The following is a 26,401-nucleotide window of genomic DNA, read 5'->3' as shown; positions in this document are numbered from 1 at the left end:
GCTGAAATCTCTCTCTACACAGGAGCTTCTCCCGCCCAAGGGACAGTCCTAAGGCAGGTTACACTACACTGCAGTTTCATTTTAGTTTTCAAATTACTATGATATCACAATCACATGATACATGGTTATGGAATTTTCTGTCACTATATATTTCTTATGGTCAACAGAGTCTGTGGCTGTGTGCATGGCACACTTGTGTGCACAGACTTCAGTACATACCAGGTAAAATGGTGGAGGCCTGGGAGGCTGGACTGAGGCCCTGCTGCAGTGACAGTTGGTGTAATTTGGCCAGCTGTGAAGCACAGTAAAACATCAGGAAAAAGCCCATAGCACTAAACATTGAGAGAGGCTCTGGTCCTACCTCGGACTGAGGGATCCCATAGTGATTCTGCAAAGTGTACGCCTGAAAGAGAGTGGGCTGCATTAAGGAAATTACAGTAATAAAACACTCGCAGCAACCATAAATCTGTATAGGCTAATAATGAAAGTGGCTGCGTCAATAAACAGCCTAGTTCATTAGATTTGGAGACACAGTGTTCCATCATGTATGTTGATTGATAAACACAAGTAAGTTCATTTACATGCCAAACAGTAATATATAATATATATAACTATAAAAACTATATAACCTAGTTTGTAGCTAAACTAGTCCCAAGCTTGAATGAAGTCTGGTTTGTGATGGACTCACACAAAGAAAGTGTCACAACATTTTTTGTTTAGTAGATTTAAAAAAAATAATATTCTGATTATTTCTGTATTCATTTTATTATTGAGCTTCTATGACCAAACTTAAACAGTTCCTTGTGGGTCAATACAGTTTGTGTAAGTGTACGGTTTCAAAAGGAAACCAAAAATAAAATATTTTAATTTCCCTTATAATTTGTGCATCTGTTATTGTTCATAATGGCTTTTCATGTCTCCACCTCGCTTTATTTGTTATTGCAGGCTGTTGACCAGGCCAGCCCTTCCCCTGTTGGGCAGCTCTGGGGCAGACAGCTCTTAGCTTAACGGGATTCCTCCTGACGCCAGCCGCCTGTCTACAGTTACCATCCCACCACTCTCACAAATCAGCTCTAGTCCAGTCAATATGCACGTGTGCTTCAGTACTGCACATTAGACCTTCTAAAGGAACCAACCAAGTACCAATAAGATAAAATTAGCAACACTAATGTGATCTTTGGTCCTTATGTCTATTCTGTACACATTTCAAATAATTCAATTTTCAAATTCAACCCTTAGTGTTTCAGTCATGTAAGATATTAAGGCCTTCATTAAGGTTTACCTCGGGATTATTCCTGATTCAATCAAGACTATAGACACAGAGAGTTCATTGTACAGCTAATGAGTAAGTGCCTGCGTAAACTAACCAATTTTAAATGATAATAAAATCACTATAATCACTAAAGTCATTCTGTTTTGCTAGTGCCATATGCCTTTTGATGTCATCTTCAGAGTTATGCTTCTAAAGCTGGAATATTTCTGTAGCCGGTCACAAACAGAACAACGGTATCATATGATGAGGGCAGGGCTCATCTGCCAGACCAGAACAATGGACAGGGCTTACCTTCAGCTGTTGTTGTTAAGCTCTGTGCCAGATGAGGCTGATGCTCTGTGTAAATTTGGACATTCTGAGCCTCTGCACTCACATTCTCCAGCCCACCCCAGGCATTTCCAATCCCCGGCCTGTGCGTGTGCGTGTGTGTGTGTGTGTGTGTGTGTGTGTGTGTGTGTGTGTGTGTGTGTGTGTGTGTGTGTGTGTGTGTGTGTGTGTGTGTGTGTGTGTGTGTGTGTGTGTGTGTGTGTGTGTGTGTGTGTGTGTGTGTGTGTGTGTGTGTGTGTGTGTGTGTGTGTGTGTGTGTGTGTGTGTGTGTGTGTGTGTGTGTGTGTGTGTGTGTGTGTGTGTGTGTGTGTGCGGAGTTATTATTGGACTGGTTACAGAGATTCAGGGATGCACATACCTGCTGGAGGTCCAGAGCTCCCTGTGCTACTGAGTACAGCGGATGTGGGGCGTATTCTGACGCATCAAACATCTACAAACACAGACCCCAAAAAAGAAGATTAAGTGGGTTTGCCCTGAGTTAAGTTTGACTTCCCCTCATGTTTGGAAGGAAACTTCATTCTCTACATTGCTGCCTCTTGGGTAACATGTGGCACTGAAACACCTGTCTAATGCTCGTCACTTTATGTTAAGTTTCTAAGTCAGAAGAATGATTAGATTAGCCTATATTAAGGGGACGAGTACTCTGAGAACAGGTAAAGAACACCTTAACAAGACCCGGTCAAGTCCAAGAATCAAACCACCTGCCGTGAAGCATTTTATGATTTTTTTTTACTTGTGTCACCCAATTATTGATGCCATATTTAGTTTAGATTTAGGCACATTTAAGCTTTGTTTTAGGCCCTTATGTGCCTTAGATTTCCTGTGATTGAAATAAAATTCATCCCTTTCAAGATTGCACTTCGAACACCAAATATTTCCTGTGGTGTGACTTGAAGTTCTTAGAATCATTCAGTAGAAAGTAATGATACGATGTTTTGCAATTTCCTTTTTATCCCGGTCTGAAAGGCATTCTCAAAGCTGCATCCTCTGACTTTGACTGCAGGGTATGACTCACCTGCACTACATTTTCACACGGTGCAAATACTGTATCTCAAACATGCATAGCCTCTGTACTGGGATATTTTTGATCTTCTTCTCTATCAGCATCATCACCTCTGACATTTTGCTGCAAATACGCCTCGTTAGTTTGTCTGGGAGAGTTGCTCCGCAGCTTCTCTTCATGTCTCTTCATGTACTCCAGGTCCATAGCTCTTGTGATGCATTGTTGCAACAGTTACAACCCACAGTCTCGCTTTGAATGGCTTTTCCTGTCAGCTCTCTAGTTAAGCCATTACAGTAGACTTTTGTACTTCTGTCTCTATAGCTCGGTGTTTTTAACTGGTGGGTCGGGATACATTTCTTTCAATATTTATCAACTGAAAAAGGACAGAAACACGATACCTGAGTCTGCTCAATGACTGTTATTTGATTGTATTTATTTAGTTTTCAACGATCGACTTCAACAATCATTTAATATAAATAGAATACAGTATTTTATACTATCAGGTCCTGACCTCATATCAGTTGAGAACCACTGCTCTTACTGACACCACATTGCGGCATCTGTCCTTTTTCCATCTCCTTTTTTAATATAAATATATAACAAAATTATAAAAGACATTTCCAACATGATTCATAGCTGATGAGATGAATCTGTGGTTCTGCTGTACTTTTTACTTGACTCAACAATAGTTCACAATACGCAGACAAACATTCCCATATCTGTGTTTACATTTTTTTTTTTTATTGGTGATCTCTCTCATGTCTTTCTTTTTCCTTCTATTTTCCAACATGGGTTTCTCCGAAGATTAATAACATGGGTATATCTAACAAGATTAACAAGTTTAATCTCATTTGTTGCTAATAAAAGCTAATAGACCTCTCTAAACAACAAGCAGTTTTACACAACACTTTAAAGGGTGATTATCACCTTTAATCTCCAGGAACAAACACACTTGGCAGCTGTATCTCCTCACAGGTTTTACTCACCTGGTTGCCAGCGATGAGGAAGGCAGCTGGTGAGGGGTTCGGTCGGTACGGGATGGTGGCTCCTTTTGGTGGAGACTAAGAAGTGGAAGCGACATTATTATCAATACATTTGCTCAATATTGTCTCTGTTGACTTTAAGCATCAAGTAATGAGGCACTAACCCGGTAATAAAACCTACATAATGGCCGTCCTTATTGTCCCCGATAACATTCGCTATTCTATTAATTATTGAAGTGGTGCGATGTATTTGCTGATATTGTAGTTTATAGGAATTGGAGTTGCAGGATATTGCTTCTTGTAGAGATTCCCTAAAAGCCAAAAATAAATGCAACCCTTATTTAAAGTTACATAATGTGTAACACTTGTATTATTGCCTCTAATAGTTCTTCTTTAGTATGAAAACAACATCCATGATTCATTTTTTTTGTAATCCGGACTCAATCAGGACCTCGTTCTGTACGTCATCCCGCTGCAACATGTATTTTGTGACCTTGATGTCTTATCAGCCTGTCTTGGGACAGCAGATGTAAATTAGCAGATTTCTTATCAACCTGACATATTTACATATTTAAATCTTCATCAATATGCACTGTCCCTAACTAAATAAAAAAACAAAAGAACACATGCACACAAAAAACAGCAAATTTTCACTTTCTGGAATAGTGTTGACAATCCCACCAAAATATAAATGGGTCGAATTTGACCAATAAGAAGAGTTGTAAAATTTAGGCCATCTTCCATGCATAAAGAGAAGAGCCACAGCTAATTCTTGGTATAAGTTTGCATAATTTACATTGCCGAGCCAAAAGCAATGAGCCGCTGGGGCAGAATCCTAATGAATTCCTTTGAAGAAAGCCCCGGAAACTGGATCAGGTTAGCAATTAGCCACTCACAGGTTCGACAATCAACAATACTCTATACTGTTTTTGTTCTTTTTTTGTCTCCCTCGCATGTGCTACTGCTATCACTGCTTACCCGCCTATTAGTGAGACAACATCTTCAAATATTTCTCCAAGGATCTGCTGTCAAAAAAAAAAAGAGAGAGAAAAAAAAAAAAAGATTTTGCTGTGGCCCAGACTAGTTGTTTATATTTTTATGGATGAAAGTCAGCATCCCTTTTCACAGTATTCATTCTTACCCTCGAGCTGAACATACGACATGGTGGATTTCCACCTGAACAGATTAAGGGCCCTATAGTGCTTAAAATTAGAAAGTGCTATTTTGTGGGCATGTTGCACCTGATTTACCATGAGAAACTGTGTATGTTTACTGTGATATGTAAATGAGTTTACTGTGATATGTAAATGAGTTTACTGCGTGAGAAGAGACTGCTCTGGCTCAATGCCTTTTAAGGAAAGAGCCACATATAAAAGTCATGATAGATAAATGACAAATGTCCATTGTTAATGATTATTAGTTTATTGAAAAACAAATAATAATTATTTGAGCAAATCAATCTCCTTATCTGAATCTTTGGCTTTAGAGAAATAGCCTACTGCCCGTGATTTGAGTCTCGTTCAAACATTTTATTCATGTTTACACTACCTAAACAAACCCTCACACTTCCGGCGGTAGATCCATCTTGGTTCGAGGATCATTTCTCAGGTGTAGTGCACCTGTGCGCCTTTCCTTCACTTTAGTACACACTATCGTTTGCAAACGCTTAGTAAATCAGGTATTTAGTTAAAATAATAGTGCTTTTCCAGTTGCTCGAAGACGCAATATTCATTCACACCATACTTAGTGCCAGTGATGTGCAGTGAGGTTTGTTGCATAGACGCCAATATAAAGTCAACAAAACTGCAGGAAGATGCATCTTGCAGTCTCTGTGTGAATGTTCCTCACCCGGGGGCGGCTAGCCACATTCTTTAACCAGATGATAGAAAACCAAAGCTCCACACAAAAAAAAACATTTACAAATGTATTTTATTTTTTGGGGTGTGAAAAACTCTGAAGTGGGCACTTGTTCATACGGTGCTATAGCGAGCAGGTCTGTGTGTGTGTGGGACACCAGAGGATCAGGCATAGGCTTGCAGAGGCGGTATGGCTCTAAAGAATCGTATTCTTCTTCTATATCCTGCACCAGCACTGAGCACTTTTCTGTGCTGATAGTGAAAAAAGAAGAGCGAAGAATCTTTTGAAGTCAAGGTTATGGACAAGGGTCTGTGTCCATAGCAACAACCCAAAATTATACAATCTACCTTTGGAGGTTCTTTTTGATATCATAAACTGTTATATACACTAAGAGATGGGAACTTTACTGAAGCTGTTTACTGGCAAGAACTTATTATTATACTGCTGGCAATGGTAATAGCTGTTGACTGGTAGACTTAAACGTCACTTTACCAAGAGAGCTACAGCCCATGGGGAGGGAGGCGCTCCACTCAGTTAGTGCTAATAACTTATTTGTTAAAACTTTATCTCAATATTATTCAATAGTGACTGGTAAAGACAAATAACAGTTAAACTTTCAGGAATCAAATCTTTACAATAGATTCTTACCTCCAGTATGACATTACAGATGAGTTTGACGCACTGGATGACAGACTCCTGAGTGCCCGATATCGTCACCCCTCGCTCGGTTGAGTTTGGGAGCAGGTCCCCTGCAACCTGGATCTGAGCTCCGGTGCTCTGGGAAAAGATAAGGAGCTTCAACTATGACTGTTTTAAATCCTGAGATAAGTCGGTGATGATACACGATGACTTGGATTTGACTTGAACGAAACAGAAAACAGGTCAACAGGAGAGAGGTTGATCTTAGGATCAATGGAGATAGGTATCATAATCTGCCATGTTTGTTGCACGCAGAGAGCAATGTCCATAGAGTTACATTACAACAGCCAAAAAGATAAAAACATGGCATACTAAAATGTGTACGCTACCTTTGTTTATGAGTATTTTAAAATCTTCTTCATCAAATACCATAGTTAATTATGCGTAATGTCTAAAAATGAATGAGGTTTATATAGAACAAACATTGTGATCAGCAAAAGATGACTGTTATAAATAATCTAACCTCTCTGATCTCCTTGATTTTGGCTCCTCCCTTCCCGATAAGTGAGCCACACTGACTGGCGGGGATGACCAGGCGCAGAGTGACCGGAGGCTTAGTGCTTATGGTGCCGTTGGCCACTAACGCCGTCAGGTCCTGGAAGAGATATAAAAAGTAAAAGTAATTTGTAGTTAATGCCTTTGTTTTGTGTCGTCATAAGAAAGTATCTAACAAAGAAATGTTATGTTAGAGTGAGGAGTAACTTTTGAAGCAATAGCTCTCGCTACACACACACACACACACACATGCACACAAACACTTTCAGTCGACCTTCTGAATCTCATCTCAACCTTGTTCGTGCTGTGAAAGCGGGCACATCTATTGTATTCCAGTGCATCTTATGAATACAAACTGAAGAAATATATATAAATTTACCATACACCATGCATATATTCTCAGTAGAGGGCTCATCTGAATTGAAAATAAGCCTTTTTTCAGTAATTGGATGGATTGAAATACATGTAAACCCACAATGAGCAGTAAATACAATAATCTCTCGTAGGTTATGTCGTAGGTTATGTTTCCTTGGCAGGTGAAGTGCATCCTGTATTCAGTCTATGAGAGGACAAGACCTCTTTAATTAATCAACAGTGCGTTGGAATGAAGCTTTGAAGTGTAAATCTTTCCAGCTGTTTCTGACGCTTCCCATTTCACTCCCTGCATAGATGTGAGGCAGAAGTCACTACAACATAGAGACCAGCTCTTCAGCATCTGCTCGGATGGTTATTTTTACTTGTCTGATGAGTCAACCATACGCCTATATATAAATAAAAAGATGATTGGTAATGACTCAAAACAGGATGAAGAATTCTCAACAATCTTATATTCCTTTTTATTGTAACATAAACAGTGTATGTTGGTATCATTACTGCTTCTGAAACATTCATTCTACACAATGAATTGATTCTTCTTTGTTTTGATTACTTTGCACACTTTTGACATTTTCTCAGTGTGCTTCACGATACAGAAGCCAGAAAAGGTTTTGATGTCAGAAAAGGCAAGGCGAGTTTATTTGTAGAGCACAATTCAAATACAAGGCAATTCAGAGCGCTTCACAGTTGCATAAAATTACAAGAAAGCAGATCAAATCAATCCGTAAAACATCAACATAAAAAATTATTTAGTGAAAAGCAGTTAAAATACTTTCAGTGTTCCAATGCATGTGTAAAAAGAACTGTTTACAGCCTGGATTTGAAAATGGTCAGAGTTGAAGCTTGTCTCAGATCCTCATGAAGACTGTTCCAGATTTTAACTGCATGAAACTGAAACGCAGCCTCATCGTGTTTAGTCCCGACTCTGGAAACCACCAGGAGACCCCTCCCTGAAGTTCTCAGGGCTCGAGATGGTTCATATGGCATGTCAGAGATTTACTTTGGTGCTAAACCATGAAAAGACATGTATCATGCAGAGCTGTTTTAAATTCTATTCTCTGAGAGACAGGAAGCCAGTGCCGAGACCGGAGCAGTGGAAAATAATATGGTCGTATTTCCTGGTTCTTGTCAGGACTCGAGCAGCAGCGTTCTGGCTGTACTGCAGCTCTAGCCCCTCGTTTAGAGAGGCCAGTGAGCAGGCTGTTAGAGTAGTCTAACCAGCTGCAGACAAATGCATGGATAAGTCTCTCTAAGTCTGGTTTAGTCACTATACCTCTGACCTTGGCAATGTTTCGGATGGTAAAAAGCTGTTGTGGCTGTCTGAGTCCATGATCACTCTTAGATTTCTAACCTGATTTTTCTGTTTTAGAGAAAGACTCGAGGTGACTGATAACTCTTTCTCTTTGTGTCTGTGCATCTGCAGCGCTGTGGTCCGACACATTATTGTTGTGTATTAACTGACCCAATTGAAGCGTGTATAGATTGAATAAGATGGGTCCCAGGATTGACCCCTGGGGGACTCCACAGGTCCACAATGCCAAGAATAATGGGTGGCAATTTTGAAGAATTTAAAATATTAAAACGGGAACAATTAAGTGAACAATGCATTATGGTTCTGTGCTTTTCACTAACTAGCTAACTAACCAACTAACTAGCACATTAATTTCTATTTTATTTTTCATTTTTTTCGTTTAAGGTAGAGTGTCTTTACAGAACAACAAATGCAGTGTGTGAGTGGCACAAGCCAAAGACAATTTACACCCCTTGTGTTTTCAATTAAAGGTGTTGGTGTAAAACAACTCAGCACTCGTGGGTCAGGTTACTATGGAAACACAAGAGTTAGAACATATTCTGCATTGTGTTGACAAGTACTGCCACCAGAAGTTATTATGACTATTCGCTATAGAGGGAATGCGAATGATTTCCGAGCAACAGAAAGTAAGTCTGCCTGTAGTTGTTACAATACCTGTAAATAACTTTGTAATGATTTTGTACACTATAAGTACAAGCTTCTTATTCCTCTCTATGCCATCATCAAGATTTTAGCGCTAACGTGTGTTTTATAGATATTGATTAGACTCTGGAGTAAAATGATGAGAGGACAAAAATGTGTTATAGCCTACAGTATTTTTTGTGCTGTCAAATCTGCAGTAAGAGTAGAGTACAGTAACAACAGTGAAGGAGGTTGCTCATGGGTCACAGTATTTGCTAGTCATACAGGTCAGCGTCAGTAAGTCAAATGTGAGGCTGTATATTTGTAAGCTGCAGTGTGGCCTGACCTCCTCCAGTTTGTACGTGATCATGGTGAAGGCCCTGAAGACACTGTCTGTGGAGCCGGTGATGGTGATGATCCTCTCTGGACATGTTCCCTCAGAGATGTTCACTCTCGCACTGCTCTGTGAGGTCAAAGGATATAAAATAATAAATACATCACCATTTGCGCTGTAGCTTCACTTGTAACTGGGGTTGCTTCTAGTTATTCTTGGGTTGCCCTGGGACCGACCCGTGTGTAAGGGATTGAACTGAGAATCGAATTGAATTTCATCATTAACAATTTATCATAGTTTGGTGATAGCATATTTGAATTTACCACCAATATACCGCCTCAGCTCCTCAGAGTGGGTCACTAATAAGACTATGGGGTCTTACTGGTGACCCAAGCATATCCCAGGCCATACCCTTGACACATCCCTGCGTACAATACATTGATTCTACTATTTGAAATTGGGTCTTAGAGATAAAGTGATAAATTTATATGTAATTTATGTGTTTTCTTCACACATGATGAAAGAGTCAATCCACACAGAGCAGTTAGCAGTGACATTGTACCTCTTCTCGTATTCTCTTCACAGTCTCTCCTTTCTGAAAGAAAAAACACGAAGGACAACCTTAAAAAAAATCAATGTCATTTTTGAAAAGCAATGCCAGCAGTGCCTTTTCCCTTTGACTGCAGCACTGCAACACTTAATGTGAGAATGATGCCCGGTCCTGAATAACACTACACAATTCGTTACTAAATACTTTAAGATATGCTATTGACGTGAGAGGACAAGGTTCGTCGGTAAAACAAAGACAACCAGAACATTATGACCTGGTTACTATGAAATCATGATGAAGATACATAATACTGCATCCATCTACATCGCACCTGTCTGTCATGGTTATGTTGGTTGGAGTGAGCAATATGGCAATATAATTTATATCACATTTTTTAAGAGCTACATAATGATTTAAATTTTACCCCAATGACTTTCAAGATTACCCTGAAGAGGCAATGAGTTACTTCTTCAGAGAATTAAAACAATTCGCTATGATGGGTACTTCCACTGTCACATTCACATGATTTAAGTCACTGTTTCAATTCTGTTATTACGTATTACGTAATAACGTAATACTTGACCCCAGACAGATATGGATTTAGGAGCAGAATTGAGATGAGTTTGGACGTCAAAACACAATATACCCACTATCTTCCTGATACTTTTTCCTCTTTCCTCTGCAACATCTCCCCCAACACTGACCCAGTATTGTACTGTCATTTGTTACAACCTACAAAAACATATTTGTGGCGTAACCTTTCTATCGAGGCGAGAAAAGGGTGACAGACACAATTGGAAGAGAATGCTTGAGGTTGAAGTGGATATTTATTACAGTAGATAAAGTGATTTGAACCCTCAATCCGTGATGTGAGCCAAACACATACAACCTGCTCACTTCTTTTCTTTTCTCTCTATTCTATTCTGCTGTCTCCCATATACAGGGCACAACAACTCAATATTTCTTTTATTTTTCATTTCAGTGGTTAGAATAGGGGTCTCAAGCCTGTAACTTGGGAGCTATCACTGACTCTCCACCCCTCTCCAAATAGTTAATCAATTCTCAAACTTAATGGTAAGTATTGGTGAAACTACTCATATGGGTTAGACCACGTTGATGTGACTTGCAAATGCACCAAACAACTGAGTTATGTTCACAAACTAATATGTATGAGGTTGCTCAAGTGTACTGCCTGACCAGAAGAAGAAGAAAAAAAAGCTGCCACTTGGATTTAATTAACTTTAATTAAGTTATGATCTGGAGTTGCTGCAGTTGTTCAGGACTAGGTTCAACAATTCTATGTGCCCACAGATGAGATCGGCTGATGACCTGAACATCCTGAATGATCGGGTTATTCCGTCAACAGATTCCTTCTTCAATGATGACCAGGGCATATTCCAAGATGACAATGCCAAGATTTATCAGACTCATGTTTCGATCACTTTCACACATGGATTGGCCGCCACAGAGCCCAGATCTAAACACTATTGAGAAAATTTGGGATATGCTGGAGAACTTCTTTTTGGTCAGGCAGTGTATTATGTGAGATATTGCTCAAGTACTTTCAAAGCCTGCAGTTTTTACTTCATAAAACTAGGAAATATTTTTAATACTACCAAAAAAGACACGTTACTCAGGATATTAAGTTGAATCGCTGGGACTTTTTGCCGCGGACTTTACCTAAAATCACTGTTGATGAATTGCTTTGATATAATGTTTGATATTTGGCCTTGTGATCATTGCTCAAATCAAAAATCTATCAGGAAATACCCCATTTTGACATTAAACAGATCAAAACAAGGACAAACGGCTAATTGTTAGTTCAAATTAATTATATTACAACTTGTCATTATACGCTAACCAAGGGGGAGACGTGAGGACATGAAGATGGTTTGAGAGCAAGTGAAGAGGTGGTGCAGATGAAAAACAAAGAGAATACTACACTGACAGAAATGAATATATTATGGGATAGTTATTAGTTGACCAGTCATAACTTGCCATGATGGTCTTCAGAGAAAATGTGGCGTCTTACTTTATACATTAGACTGGATTATTTTTCATACTCCTCCCTTTATTGACCTTGTATATCCCTTTACCATTGTTTGCATTATTGTTTGCACTTCAAGCCGCCGTTACTTTTATTTGCTTCATCCATTTGCTCCACAGCCTTCTTGTATTACAGCCCTTAATGGCAGCACTGAGCGAACCCCCTCCCTCCATCTAAGTCACGGCTAAAAGGCCTAAAATATCCCACGAGACAGCATTAATATGTCTTCAGTTTCAACAAGAGAGCTTCCAGTCAATGGTCTCAAGTTCCATTTCTGTTTTTGATTGATCGCACTGATGCATTATGGGAGGTGTAGGCAGTTGAGTGGAGTTCAAGGGGGGGGGGTGATGAATACATAAGCGGCATGTTTTGACGACCAGAGAAAGGACAATTTAGATGCAAAATAATAATATCGTGAGCATAAAGGAATGGAAACGGCTTGTTGTTTGTGTATTAGATGCAGGTCGTGGCGCGGCAAAACTTCATCTGATCAAAGGGTGATGCAAAATTACAGAACACAAGGTATCTCTGCAAAAAATAGCAATTCAATCTTACCTTCCCGATGATGCTGCCGACTTCCTACAAAAAAAAGGAGACAAAGAAAGATTAAGCATTTTTTTCAGATGGAGAATCAATGCATCACAATGAGCTTAGCATCGTTGTACTATTGCATCTTATAGCAAGGACATTTTGGACACCAAAATTAATTATTTTATTTTGCTTTCTACTACATTAAGTTTGTTTTTTCCATATTTAGCTTTAGGTGCTTTATGTGTTGTCAAGAGGCTATTCCATTCAAAGTTGCATTGGGTCTAATAGTTATATTGATGGTTAGATTCAGGTCTGAGGTGGCATTGCAACCAGATGCTTGGTGATTTCATACATTGGCTGCAAACTATTTCTACTAAATAGTTCACCGTTTTTCCATACTGAGACATGTTCTTACCTGAGCTTAGACAAGTGATGCGTACCTGTCTGGTCTTTGTGCATGCCCTCAGTCACGCAAAAAGACCAAAGATGTTGTTAGCCTTTGGCCTCTCCCAATGTATTCCTATAGCTCCAAACGGGGGTGAAGTTGGAAGCTACCACGCACCTCCACGTGCACACACAAAGTCCAGACAGGTACGTATCAACTCGTCTAAACTCAGGTAAGAACATATCACGTGGAAGAACTGTGTGCTCTCAGTCACGCAAAAAGACCAAAGATGTTTTTAGCATTTGTCCCTCCCAATATATTCCTATAGCTCCAAACGCTGAAGCTAGAAGCGACCAAGCTCTTCCACGGGCACCCGACCAGACAGGTATGTATCAACTCGTCTAAGTTCAGGTAAGAACATATCTCAGTAAGGAAAAACGGTGATCTATTCCTTTAAAACAACTTTATGAGATCCTAGCTCAGAGTATCCTAGTGAGAGAAAAAAGTTTTGCCTTGTGGTGGACTCTGGGAGGCTGTTTGCCAGGGAATCCCCCCTTGCTTTCCTATGTTAGATAGTAGACACACAGGTGCGAGCTTCTAGGCAGATAGCCCAGATGGAGCGGAGCAACACAATAAAAAAAACAATGAACGGGTACTGCAAAAAAGCTCAAAGTGGCAGCCTGCTAATAAAGCCTGCTAATAAAAAACAAGGTCTCTATTGAATGGGCAAAGAGAAATGGCAAGGGTAAGGGGTAGATATCGCCAGGACAGGCATTTTCAGTGCTGTGTAAGATAATATTTGTACAAGTTACTACTTTTTCTTCAGTGTGTTCTTTCTAATATGAACAAACTGCACTTTTATCAAAACAACACCTCTTCAGAGTGTCTGATTAGCAACCAGTAGGTGAAGATACCTTTCCGTGCATGAGCAGTCGTAGCGTGAGGGTGACATCCCCAAAGTCCGGCTCACAGTTCATAGTACTGAGGGAGTGGTTCTCAGGGAGACGCATCAACAGCTCTGCTCTGCTCCTTCAGCAGTCTGACCGGCAGGGGCTACACACAGGGAGGAGGAGGGGTCATACAGGACGGGGGGGGGGACTCTTCACTGGGTCGACGTCACTAGGCTGGCAGCAAGGGGTGTGGGGGGGTTTGTGCCGGTCCTCTGCTGGTCCACAAGACGTCACCTCCAGTCTACAACAACAACAAACAAACAACACGTTTTTTTTGTAAGGCTAAACTGAATGTTCTCCAAACATCATTTCTGTTTATTTGACAATGTGTGTAATTGTATTGCAGTTCAAGAAATCAAATACAAAAAAAGAGCTGCAGCAGAAGAATGTAGTAAATGCAAACTTTTAATTGAGAGGACACATACTTAGGAAAACTGATGTTAAAGCAGTACCGCAACTTGTTTACTCTAATATATCCTTTCCATAGTCCCTCACAAGTGATACAAGTGTTAATGGGATGCTTGGGGGGTCTTTCATCATACCCTGGTGTCTCACAAAGAACACAATTGTAGCTTTCCTGCACCGGTTCGGAGGCTCCAATACACACTAATGTGATCACGAAGAAGAAGCTAACAGGCAAACAGGCAAAGCTAACTGTGGGCTAGCGCCACTTAAACAGTATTTACAGCCAAGTTTGAGTCACAAAAAAAAATATCTCCATTGTAAAAGTAGTATTACTACTTAGTGCTTTAGAGCAAAACTAAGTAACTCATGCCGGGCCATAAGCGCCACTGCAGGTGTCGTAGCATGCTGTGGTTTTTTACTTATTAATTGTCTGTGAGAGTAAATACTACACTGACAAAAAAAACAAAGGGAGAGAGGGATATTGTGCATCCAATTACACAAAGAAGATAACTTTTTCACTCAAATTTGGCTGTAAATACTGTTTAAGTGGCGCTAGCTCGCAGTTAGCGTTGCCCATTAGCCAGCTAGCTTCTTCTTCGTGATTGGCCTGTATGAATCATGTGTGTATAAGTGAATGATGGTGGTGGTCAGAGGGACTGTTGCCGCAGACGTGTGCAGTGGTGACAGCGCTTCTGTCAGTCTCCCCCAGGGGAAACTGAAGCTACAAACGTAGTTTACCACCACCGAGTATGGGGTGAATGTACAATTGTCTCATGTAAAGCGTTTTGTGACTATGTCTGTGAAAGGCGCTATATAAATAAAGATCTTCTTCTTCCTCTAAAGTAAACAAGTTACTTAGTACTGCTTTAAGTGGTAGTGGTTATCTGAGCATTTTACCATCATGACACACAATTTTATAACATTATTGGTCAGATAATAAATTGCATGACAGCCATTAAAAGCATCACAACAAGATAATAAGAAGCACTAAGAATTTTGCCTCCAACAACCTTCATTTTAAAAAGTCACAAACCCATGTTTAGTGAGGAGAAATGCATTGTTTTTGTTGTTGTTGCCAAACTGCTTTGAGGTTCAGAAAAGCAAGTGTTTCTGTCAGACAGCGCATTCGATATTATAGCTTAATTTAACTTGTGTACCTAATACTCTGCAGTTTTGTACGGCAAACTCAAACAACAAAAAGCTTTGTCAGATCCAACAGCAGCATCATGTGAGAGATTATTTTGATGAGTGATGAGTGAGTCACCTGGATGCTCATATGACAATCATTAGCCAATTACATGGAGCAATACACAGGGAAACTAGATTTATTACATTATTTACAATCTAAGATACTCAATCACTTTGAGTAGAGAATGTAAAACATGCTTTCATGACATAATAAACAACACTGGGCTTTGGGCTGAGTGCTATTTTACCCCAGAGCCCAGAGATAGAGAGGTCCTCAAAAAGCCTGTTTCACGATAGTAATTCGCACAGTTCCTTTTGTGTTCTGAATTTCATGCTCCTGGTTGTCATAAAATATAAATACAAAAATTAATTAAGTGCAAATAAGAGAGAAAAAATAATGAATTTAGACGTAGATTTATGGTAGACTGCCTCGGCAAACTAGATCTGATTGCCTTATGCTTACCAATTTTACGAGTCTTTTGTATACTTTGACCGGCCTTGCCTCGAGCGTCTCGCACAGTATTCTAAGTGCGTCGCTGGCTCTAACACTAGTTACCGCACTGTGTTTTCATAAGTGCACGCTCGAAGTAGGCTCAGTGATGTGTGTCAGAGGATCATGTTTAATAAAAGCCTGTTATTTCAGACGCGGCTGGTTCCTCTCAGGCCTGGTGTTGTTGGAGGCAGGTTTATTGCTTCTGTGCGGTGTCCAAGGTCAGCCCTCTCGCTCTGATTTATTTATACTGAAGACACTTGCTATGACACGTTTGGATGCTCCCGCGTTTCCTTCTTAAGATGTCACGGAGCTTAACGCCTCTTTGCTTTTGCGTAAGAGGAACCAAGGTTGTGTTACTGTTTACTAAAGGAATAGCGGCAGGTTATCATTTCTATAGGTGTGTTGCTGATATGAGTAATAAGGCAGCCATTTTATTCATTCATATTGACAACATCTGCACTCCCTCTGCACTTAACCTCATAACCCCCACTTCAAGCTTCTTGAAAATAGTGACAAAAGCAAGATGAAAACGAGAACGTAAATGCAACAAAAAAAGGATCAAAAAGGGACCAAAAAAGCCACAAAAGAGCAAAGAAAGTACAACAAAAAATGGACAAAAAGCCACTAAAGAGCAAGTGATAAAATAGCAGAGTAACAAGAAGCAACAAAATGTGGCAAAAAAAAGCAATGAAATGCAGCAAAAAAGTAACAGAAACTCAACAAAAAAAGTGGCAAAATTGTGCCGAAAACGACATAAAATAGCAATAAAATAGCAACAAGAAAAAGGTAAAAACTAGCCTCAAAATGTAAACTTTTGTGGGAACTTATTCTCAGAAATTATTTCTGTTTCTGGTGCCGAGTTCTGAAGCACAGTTGTCCTGATACAGACGTAAAGCACATGATCACCAACTCTACATGAAATAAAGTAGTAGAAGGGGGCGTGGCCTCGCCAAGGGGGAAAACAGAATCTTTTGGGAAACACAACATTTCACTTTTCCGGTTAAATATAAACTTATTTATCGCATGCAAATAAAGTCAAGTCTAAATTGGGTCCATATGGATGTTTATTCACAGCAGATTGTTTAGTAGAAGCGAAAAAACGGCAATCGTAGCTAGCGTTAGCATTAGCACGATGCTGACATTATTAAACGTGTATGTAATTATGGGCTGTTGAACCACTTTGCTCCTCCCCATGTCTTTGTATTTTTATATAGTAGAAAACTATGTTCATAATTCAGCATTTGTTATAGTAGTTTTTGAATAATAAGAGAAAGTTTAGTTTTTCTTCAAATTGTTTTCCCCCTTAACTGTTTACAAACATGACCATAATGGGCGATTCCAGAGATGCCGTCTGTATCTATCTATAATGCATTTAAACAACAGCTTACAAACACTACATGTATGGGAAAATAGTCAAGAACAAGTCTTTGACACCAGATATTACCAATATTTTCTCATGTTTTGAGGATATACATATTTGTTGGAATATTGAAATTTATGTTACTAACTTCAGATACATGCTTTTTTCTCTTCTGTTTAACACTTGATATTGTTCATTATTAATGTTTGTGTTTTGTTTTTGTTTTCTCTCGTAGAAGTCTGTAAACTGGGTTAGGCGTTATAAGTTTTCACTTCAGCCTAAACCCTTTCGGTCGTGTTGTCCACAAAGAATTGGAAATGTATTTACGTTTAAAGGAATGAACAGACCGAATAAACTACTACTACTAATATTGCTGTTCAAATAAATTTGCACCTCATTGTCCAGCCCCATACAATGGATAACATGGAACTATCAAAGTCTTTGGCAGAATACAGTGGGGCCTGGAGAGAGAAGCTGAGCCCATCCACTGTCCCAGGACGTCCTCTAATGGGGGTAACCTTGGTCCTGTCCTGCCTCAGTGCTCCCAGAACACATGCTTTTTAACAAGCACTCTGCAACACTCGCTCTCTACCCTTCCAGTCTATAAGTGATTTTTTTTTTATCGCTTTGGACGTCATTGTGATGTTCATAATAAATTATGAGGAACGACAGCACACGTGCAACATATAAATTGTGGAAGTTGAAAAGACAAAAACACAAAAAATAAAATACAGTCCCTTCTAGAATTGACACTAGTGGTGATAAAGAGAAGGAAATGAGAGAGGCCGGGGGGGCATTTGTTGTCATGTGTTTGGAAAATATATTTGTAGACTGCTTGCCTCGACAGGGTGCAGAAAAGATGCACTTCGAAGGCAAAAAAAAATAAAAATTCAACCATGTTATTGTCTACGCAGCGCACTTCAAAGATATCCGGATAAAGGTAACACGTAAACATGACAGCCACCAGCTCCCATGTTTTTAGCCCGCACTCCCGAGACGGAGATGAAAAGCTTGCTGCCTTCTGCCTGTCTGGACACCTGCTTGGAGACTTGTCACCCACAACAACAGCGTCACAGAGGAGTGGAGTGCACGCCCGGTCTCCGTGGTGACAGACGAACAGGGCTCCCCCCTCTCCTACGAGGGGGAAAAGAGGTCATGGGTTTTACGGTGTCCCCCCCGGCTTGGGCACATGCAACCAAATAGTGCCAAGGCGTATATGCTCGCACTGTAACGCCATGAGGTGCAAGGCGATTCACACAAATACAGTCGTCTCCACGGCAAAGCACACACACACACACACACAGCTGCTGGGATGAAAGAGGCACCAAAAGTACAGAGCAGAGGAGTTAGTGGAGAGGAGCGAGGGGAGAGGAGAGGCTTTGATCTCAGAGTAGCACCAGAGGACCAGCAGAAACAAACAAAGTCAAAGTCGACGAGAGCGACACTGACAGAAGTAATGATGAGAGGCGTCAACAGCGTGCCAACTACAAATATCCTTAAGAGATTTCACACTGATGAACACTTCATCATTACATTATATACGGAACTGATCTATAAATAGCAAGATTCCTGATTAGCACAACAGTACCACACAGTACTCGCTGTAGCTGGGGAGATTTGAAATTATATGAATATTTCTAAGATGACCATAAAAATCTATCTTTGAGTGTTCCAAAAATACGGTACAATACATCATGATTTTCTTTAATCACTCAACCCTAACCCACCTAAACTGAGCACATTACCCAAATCTAAAAGCTTCTGGGGGAAAAAAAGAGTCAAAACAGGGGCGAAAACGAGATGTAAAGGAGGATGAAAAAAGCAACAAAATAAGCGACAACAAAAGCAACAAAAACGAGACGCATGTGAGGATGAAAATGCAGCGAAAAAAGCAGCAAAAACACAACAAATAAAAGTGTCAAATTTACAATGAAAGAGTATGCAAAATAACCCCCAGTTCAAACAACGAACAAATGCTTTCCACTGCAGCACCATTAATCACATTTTCCACTTTGTTCTTCAAATAATCCTGGAAAGCTTTGTCTGACCCGTCCATTAAAAACAATTGCCCAGCTCAAATGATAATGATGCATTTATTTATGGATTTTTTAAGTGATTGGCCATTAAGACTATCTGGCATTACAGCATCTACAGGAAGAACATACTATATTTAGCGGGATATTTTAGTGAATATTCTGCCCTCTCCTGACTCCTCTCGCGCAGATCCCAGATTTGGACTGCATCAGGGTGTATTGTTATCAGGATAGGTCCACATTTAGCAGCAGAGTCCAGGCTCCACGGCACTGATAACCCCTCTGTGACAGCCGCCGCAGCTTCTCACCACGCTCAAGTCTATGAGCCGGAGCAGATAGGAGAGCACAGGGCTGACCCTCGCATTAAACAAGACAGGAGAAGACAGGCTCACAGAGGGACGAAACACTACAAGAGTCCTTTACCACGAGGTCCTTGTGCCTCCATTTTCTCAGGACACTCTGACGATGGAAGCGAAACAACCTCAACACAATCAACCCATTCCAGTCTACAATATTCATATCCCTCCTACAATGAAAAATGTATTCAAGACTGAGAGCTGAGAGCCGACACAGTATTAATAAGTCGTAGTGTTTCAGTGTGTGCAAGCAATCCTCTCCGAGTGGACAAAATGAAATGTATTCTGGCGTAATAAATTATCAGTGAAATCGATCATTACTTGATGCTATACTGACCAATATGGCAACTGAACTATGTGCTGTTGTTTTCTGCAAAAATCATGGCTATTAAATCCAGCCAGTTTGCCTCATCTTTTACGTATACAGCAATTTGAACCCACATGCTTCCAGAAGTCACAAGAATTTAGGGAACTGATTCTACAACCAATGGGATCCTTTATGTGACTGTGTGTCTGTGTTTTTTGGTGGGGAGTGGGGGACTAATTAGTGGACGGCCTTGGACAGACATACTGCACCGGGGGATGCAGCCATTGATCAGGCCTTGATTTTGAAAGAAGCATCTCATCATTAGGGAAACCTGCCAACCGTCACAACAAGAAACAAACTCTGGGACAAAAAACAAACAAACAAAAGCAAACACTTCGAGCTGGAGCTGGACAAGGTAACATATATGGCAAGAGAAAATGTAAAATAACTAGCGTGGTCTTTACTGCCAAAAAAGACACGTTTATCCTTTTTTTCAAATTTAACTCAACTTATGTCTGTAGATTGGGATAGTGCAGCAAGCATAATAACAGGCATGCTATATTATTGCACGTTTTCTATCACCTCTTGATAGCGCTGCCTCATGGCTCTTGTCTATTATGTCCCATGTGTCCCTGCTGGTTCCAGACACCCGCTGACACTGAGTCTGTATTTAAACTGGCTGCAGGGACGGCCTGAAATAAAGCTCCCTCAGTACAGGCATATTAACTCATTTTGAGCTGTTTAGCAAGTCCCACTGCTGTTTTGAGGCTAGTACAGTACATACAATGATATTTCAACATTGATACAGTAAGTATCCTCATCACTTGAAGGTCATAACCATGGCAACACACTGCTTGGCATCTCGGAAAAAAAAAAAAAGTATAAAGGTGAGTGACAGATAAACTGCAGGTAGCGTAAGCAGATTTGGATTCATGCTATTTATTTAGACACTATATTTGTTTTACACTTTACACGAGCTATAATGCATCATAATTATTAGTAACTTTAAAGCCAAATTATTTATTTTGGAATAACGAAGTCTACAACTAGCACATTAGCATTCTAAATGAGATGCCCTTCCAGCCATGTGCCAAAAATCCAGGTTGTATGTATGATTGTGAGTAATAATGGTTCTATACCAAAATACCTTTATGTGAAAGTGATGCCTTACCCGACTGAACTGTTAAATACATGAAGGGTTTGTAGGTTTATTCACCAAGTGAAATTCCAGGTCATTGCTTTGGCCTTCCCAATGTGATTTTTATTATTAGAACGCTTCTATTAGGATCATATATCACAGAGAACGCTTTTCTATGGCGTTGTGGAGAATGCACTTTGGCAGGGCATTAACTGGAGCTTTTATCCCCATCCCTCTCAGAGCTATGAAGGTCAGTCTCTTTCTATCTGCAAAATGACTTCCTTTCATCCTCTCCACCCTCCTCCACCCCTGTACCAGGCCACGGCATGTGACGCCAAAGACAAATTGAGAGGAAACAGAGGAGAGAGAGGCCAGAAGAGAATACAAGTAGAGTGTGATCAATATTTGTGTGCAACCTGAGAGGGTTTGATGTGCCGAGTATAGAAAACGTGAGCAGGATCAGAAGTCAGTGTCTTCAGTGCTATACACTGTGACTGTGTTAGCGTTTATTTAGAAATTGGTCTGATTTGTACCTATTCAGACCCATATTCAGTCCTTGTTGAGTAAGTCCACATTAAGCTCTAATTCATTTGTCTCCCTATTGCCTTATGGGCAGAGTGGCAGCCTCAGGTACAGCCTCGTTGTCTGTCATATTTGTCTGTATTTAGATTCTGAAAGAGGAACCTAAATTAAGGCCAACTAAACAGTTATGTAATGTTGTTATATCCTTAACTTAACCGTATCCATAAATGTTGGTATTATATTTTAATATTGCACAGTCTATCAATATTACCACTTGAGGTTGTCAAGACTGGGGTGAAACGATCTATGCAGGACACCTAGAACAAAAATAGTGTAAAATATTTCCGGATTCAGCAGCTGGATGGAGATAAAAGCTCCTTTCATTCTCAGTTACAACAAAAACACACACAGATCCAGATGGCTTTTGAAAGAAACGCATCATGAAACTAGGATCCAATTTGCCCAAATTAGCCGGAACAAGGATTTGTGTCTTTGCTTTGTGCACAAACCTTAACATCGCAGATTGAATAATTAGAAGCCATTTCACAAGTTCTTTAAGAGAGAGAAGGCAAATGCTTTAAGAGTTCCATTAGTTAATAAGAATCACACACATTGTACAACTATAAGATGGTTTGCAGTTCCCTTTGTTCCTCCTCTATAAGTAACTCTTTTGAGGCCACAATTTAAATACCTTTATTTGAGACTTCTGACGTGATGAAAACTAGGCATGGATGATTTGCAGAGGGCGGGGCGGGTGACTTTGAAATGTATGTTGTAAAACAAAGAATCACAGTTTAGTTTAGAATCACTCGCATTTCAGAACATATCCAAAAACGTCTGAACTATAGGGTTTGCACGCTATGGAGCCCAGACCTTTTGTTGTTGTTTTCAGACAGACGACATTATACTACCAAAAATGACTGCAGCCTCCCTGATTTGTTACCCGCAACCATTAAAACTGTGCTTTCGATTAGATAGTGATTAATTGTGCAGCAGCTCTAACAGAAACACATTTCGTCAAAACCCACAGACAAATGTCCAGGCGCTCTCTGTGCTCTCTGTGTATTATATAAATCTCGTGAGTCCAAGCCGCGCAGTCATGGGGTTGTGTGGGTCAGAGCCTGCAGACGAGGGACAGTGGGATCTTTTCATTCGGCGGGACAGCCTTTGGCACCGTCACACTCCGGTTCAGCCTCAAGAGCAGCACAACACAGTCACATCTTATTATCCACAAGAAAGAGCTGCTTCATCACACAACAAGAACAAAAATACACTGTTTATATACAGGGCATGCAGTCACCAGATCATCCTAACTGGAAGGCACAGAGATGCACAAATACGTAAACAAGCGAGCAGCACACAACTAATATGCAGTGGATATAGGGCTTGTTTAAAGGTGTTTTCTTCCATCGCTACAAACAAATATAGTGTGCATATTTCTTTATTTCATCTCATAATCAACAAATTAAAGTGCCATAATGGAGGCGTCATACACCCACCCGAACAAACTCAAGCCCCACGCTGAGTAGCTTTTAAAAAGTGATTAGCACAGGTTAATTGTTCAAATGCAGGTTAATTGCTACAGGGGATTTAGTGAGATACTGAGGAGGAAATTAATATTATCACAACAACGCCTTGGTGTAAAACAACATCTCCGGTAAATACAAGGAGATAAATGAAGGTAGACTCATTTGCATGGTCAAATAAAGCCGGGATAAGCCTGACGAGTTATTAGCCCTCACACAAGTGGGTACAACTAAAGGAAAAGAAGATGTCAAATGAGTGTATCAGTAATATGCCTATTTTGAAACCCATGCCAATTGTCATAATATGTAAACTAAGTCAGAACAATGCTACAAATATTTACTGTCTAAACATCAAGTTAACAAAATGTTCCTTCTTTCTTGGCCGAGATTTTTGTCAATAAATGAAAATAATTTCCCATTGCGGCTAATGAATTTATTCTGATTCCAAGACTCCCAAGCTTGTGCGAGCATCAAACAAATTAGTAGACTCTCTAGATGTGATTTGTGAAGAGGGCGCCCAGAAGAGACGAGCCAAAAATAAAAGAATACATGTGAAATAAACTGAAATCAAGAAATAACGATAATTATCAGGACACAAAGCCGCAGCAGGAATTGATCTCCAGCCTCTCACTCACCGAGGAATACAGAAATGTTCTATTGTATGTATTGAATGTAAGACACACTGACTCTCCCTCTTGGAGACAACTCTAGCATCTCTGCTCATTTTTAGATTCGCCTGTCTCTTCTTTCATTAGCATTCTCAAGGCCTCGGAATGATATCCATACCCTTTATTATTGGATATGACTGGACTAAGGCATAAAACTGATTACAACCAACCCGCCTCCTTCTACGGCCTAAAAACAACATGCTGTGGATGAGAGATTATAATTGGCAGTTCTAAGTCTGGTTCCTGTCTCTTCCTGAAGCAGGTGGGGATCCATTATTGACGATGCTCTTCCTCTGCTTATTAGATCTACGGCCCTCTCAGTGCATTAAGGAATTACTCTGTGTGGAGAGTCAGCAGCGTACATGTCTGATTACCCCACTGTTTCCCTCACCAAACTGCCATAGGGAACATGTGTCTGTTATTGCCAGCAAAAGTACACGAACATGCCTAACCTTAAAGTAATATAAAAGGATGTCAGACGATTAGTGCATGTCAGCCTTTTCCTTCAGCTTCAGCTCATGTACGCACTGATTTGAATATTGATTTTCCATTGTTTTGTACTGGCAAATGCACTTCCTGTTTGCAGAATAGAATAGAATTAAACACGAGTATTTGGATTCATATATGTGTGGACGATTAAAATAGGACCGGACTCTATGCTGTGTAAATCTAATGGTGGTTATTTCCTTATCCTTTTTTTAAATTATATTTGTTTGAGAAACAATGTAATCTTTATGTGGAACCCCCTGACCTATAAACCTCATTGTGGCAACATAAAGAGTCCGTACATGATCTATCCGCTGTAATATTTCTAATCTAAATATCTTTTCAAAGAACATTTCTGGGAGTCTAAGTAGTGTGCAGCACAGATGCAGAATCAGAGAGTGCATGCAATATTCATGAGCATCTCCAGGAAGAAGGGTCACATTTCCTCAATCAATAAGCTCCAGATGTTTCTTTATTGATTCTAGGTTACTTTACAAATTAGTCCGATTGTGGAGTTTTAGAGTTAGCTTCAGCTGCCTGGTGAAATTGCTGCTGCTGAACATAATATATTTGAGTAATTGAACAGATATTATATAGGCTGATGTAAAGTATTGGCATAAAAGATCTCATTTTTTTGACTCCTTATCCACTGCAAATCCCGTGTCTCCTGGTGCATTCACTCAGAATATAAACTGGTACCAGGTTAAACCAAATGTCTGGATGGTCTGGGTACTCTTCTCTTTTTATCCAGGCTTGGGCCCGGCACAGACACATGTACAACGTCATGGGAAGTTTCAAACAGCATCATATTTGTGAGTAATCCAGTTTGCTTGATTAAAGTAGTCGTGCCCAAAATGCATTTATCAGAACAGAAATGGAAAAAGAAACCAGACTCTCCCCTCAAATTACATTCCCATTGGATTTGGAGATTTCTTTAACCCGTTTTCTCCCCCCCAGACCATCTCCTCTATCTACAGTAAGACTAATGCAATTATCCATGTTGGTGAATAATGGTCCTGTCACGCGCACTCGCTGCCTCAGCACAGATCAGGCGCCCCTTCAGTACGGACTCCGAGAGAATGATCCTTGTGTGTTCAGGACCGGTCTGTCCTGCCAGAAGCCCCATATAGTTTTCATTATTACAGACGCACGCTCAAACTCACAAGAGACGAATTGTTTCTTTGGACTCACTGTATTCATGGCGCATCTGACAAAGCTACGGCATTGTGGAGTGGTCCTTCTCATGTTATTTAGGCTACTCCAAATACTACGTGCGCTATAGTGACCCGAAAGTCAAGCAATACAAATGGGGGGATATATTTCTGCAACTGAATTTCCTCATAAAGCACATCATGTTTGATTTTTCCTTGGCTATAGCGGTTGGTGAAGTTAACATAATTTACGAGTGAGGCTTTTGCGCGTCACCAAAACAACAATTGCAGCAGCGTGTTATTGTAGTAGCTATAGAGTGACATTCCCAGCCTGCCGAAGAGTCAATGAAACTAGACAAGTTCAGAATTGCAAGTGTCGGGCTGCTGCATACGAACTTACGAGATGGAACACACCGTACAGATGCAATAGCCGGCATATCTCACCTGCTCTCATGAAAAAAGCTCGCGCGCTGGAATATCTCACCAATCCATGGACGTTGGCCGTTTCGCGTTCGTATCCTCATTAGAGTCCCGATGACATGAGCGCCGATCGCCCTCGTGGAGGTTGTGTCAGCAGGACTAGAGCTCGAGGCACGCGCACGAGAGAGAGGGAGAGAGAGAGAGATGCGACCACCCCGTTATAATCCAGTTGACTGTTCCGTTATTGAAGCGCTCACTCAGAAAGAGGCAGGACTCCGCGCTTGACCCAGTGCGTTTCGCCTTCGTATACCTCCCCCCCCCACGGGACTCTGCTCTGATTTATGTCGCTGTGTGTGTCAGCTGGGACTGGACGGTGTTCGTGACGCACAGTGGGTTTGTACGCGTGAGGGTCACCATGAGCCAGGCTTTTCACTTCACACAAAAAGTGATCGTGGCAATTTTGAGTGTGGGGAGACTAGGTTGTTTAGCTGAGTAGGCTTTCCAATGATAAAACTTTACACACGTATAGCCCGAGGCGGTTGATTAAATGGAATGTATAGCTTACTGCACAAACAAGCTCAAAGATGTCAAAGGGGATGGACATAA

General features: G+C 40.4%; 1 protein-coding gene across 2 annotated transcripts in view; it reads right to left on the bottom strand.

Annotated features, from left to right (window-relative positions):
- Positions 1-26,126, bottom strand: part of LOC306964044 (poly(rC)-binding protein 4-like) — a 31,897-nt gene extending 5,771 nt beyond the window's left edge. The window contains exons 1-11 of one of the 2 annotated variants that reach the window (XM_079557885.1): positions 25,820-26,126; positions 13,707-13,983; positions 12,432-12,455; positions 9,842-9,874; positions 9,292-9,408; positions 6,606-6,737; positions 6,092-6,220; positions 3,590-3,664; positions 1,959-2,030; positions 362-403; positions 220-292 (exon numbers count right to left, since the gene is read on the bottom strand). In XM_079557885.1, the coding sequence (XP_079414011.1) occupies positions 220-292; positions 362-403; positions 1,959-2,030; positions 3,590-3,664; positions 6,092-6,220; positions 6,606-6,737; positions 9,292-9,408; positions 9,842-9,874; positions 12,432-12,455; positions 13,707-13,802 (793 nt within the window). In that variant the 5' untranslated portion in view covers positions 13,803-13,983; positions 25,820-26,126. Of the gene's footprint in view, positions 1-219; positions 293-361; positions 404-1,958; positions 2,031-3,589; positions 3,665-6,091; positions 6,221-6,605; positions 6,738-9,291; positions 9,409-9,841; positions 9,875-12,431; positions 12,456-13,706; positions 13,984-22,235; positions 22,322-25,819 lie in introns of those variants that run through there. The other variant, XM_079557884.1, reaches the window with a different exon arrangement.
- Positions 26,127-26,401: the final 275 nt, after the last annotated feature.

This window comes from Gobius niger (assembly GCF_951799975.1).
Source record: "Gobius niger genome assembly, chromosome: 6".
Taxonomy (NCBI): Eukaryota; Metazoa; Chordata; class Actinopteri; order Gobiiformes; family Gobiidae; genus Gobius; species Gobius niger.
Note: the sequence above shows the minus strand (reverse complement) of the source record. Positions and strands in the feature narration are given on the sequence as shown.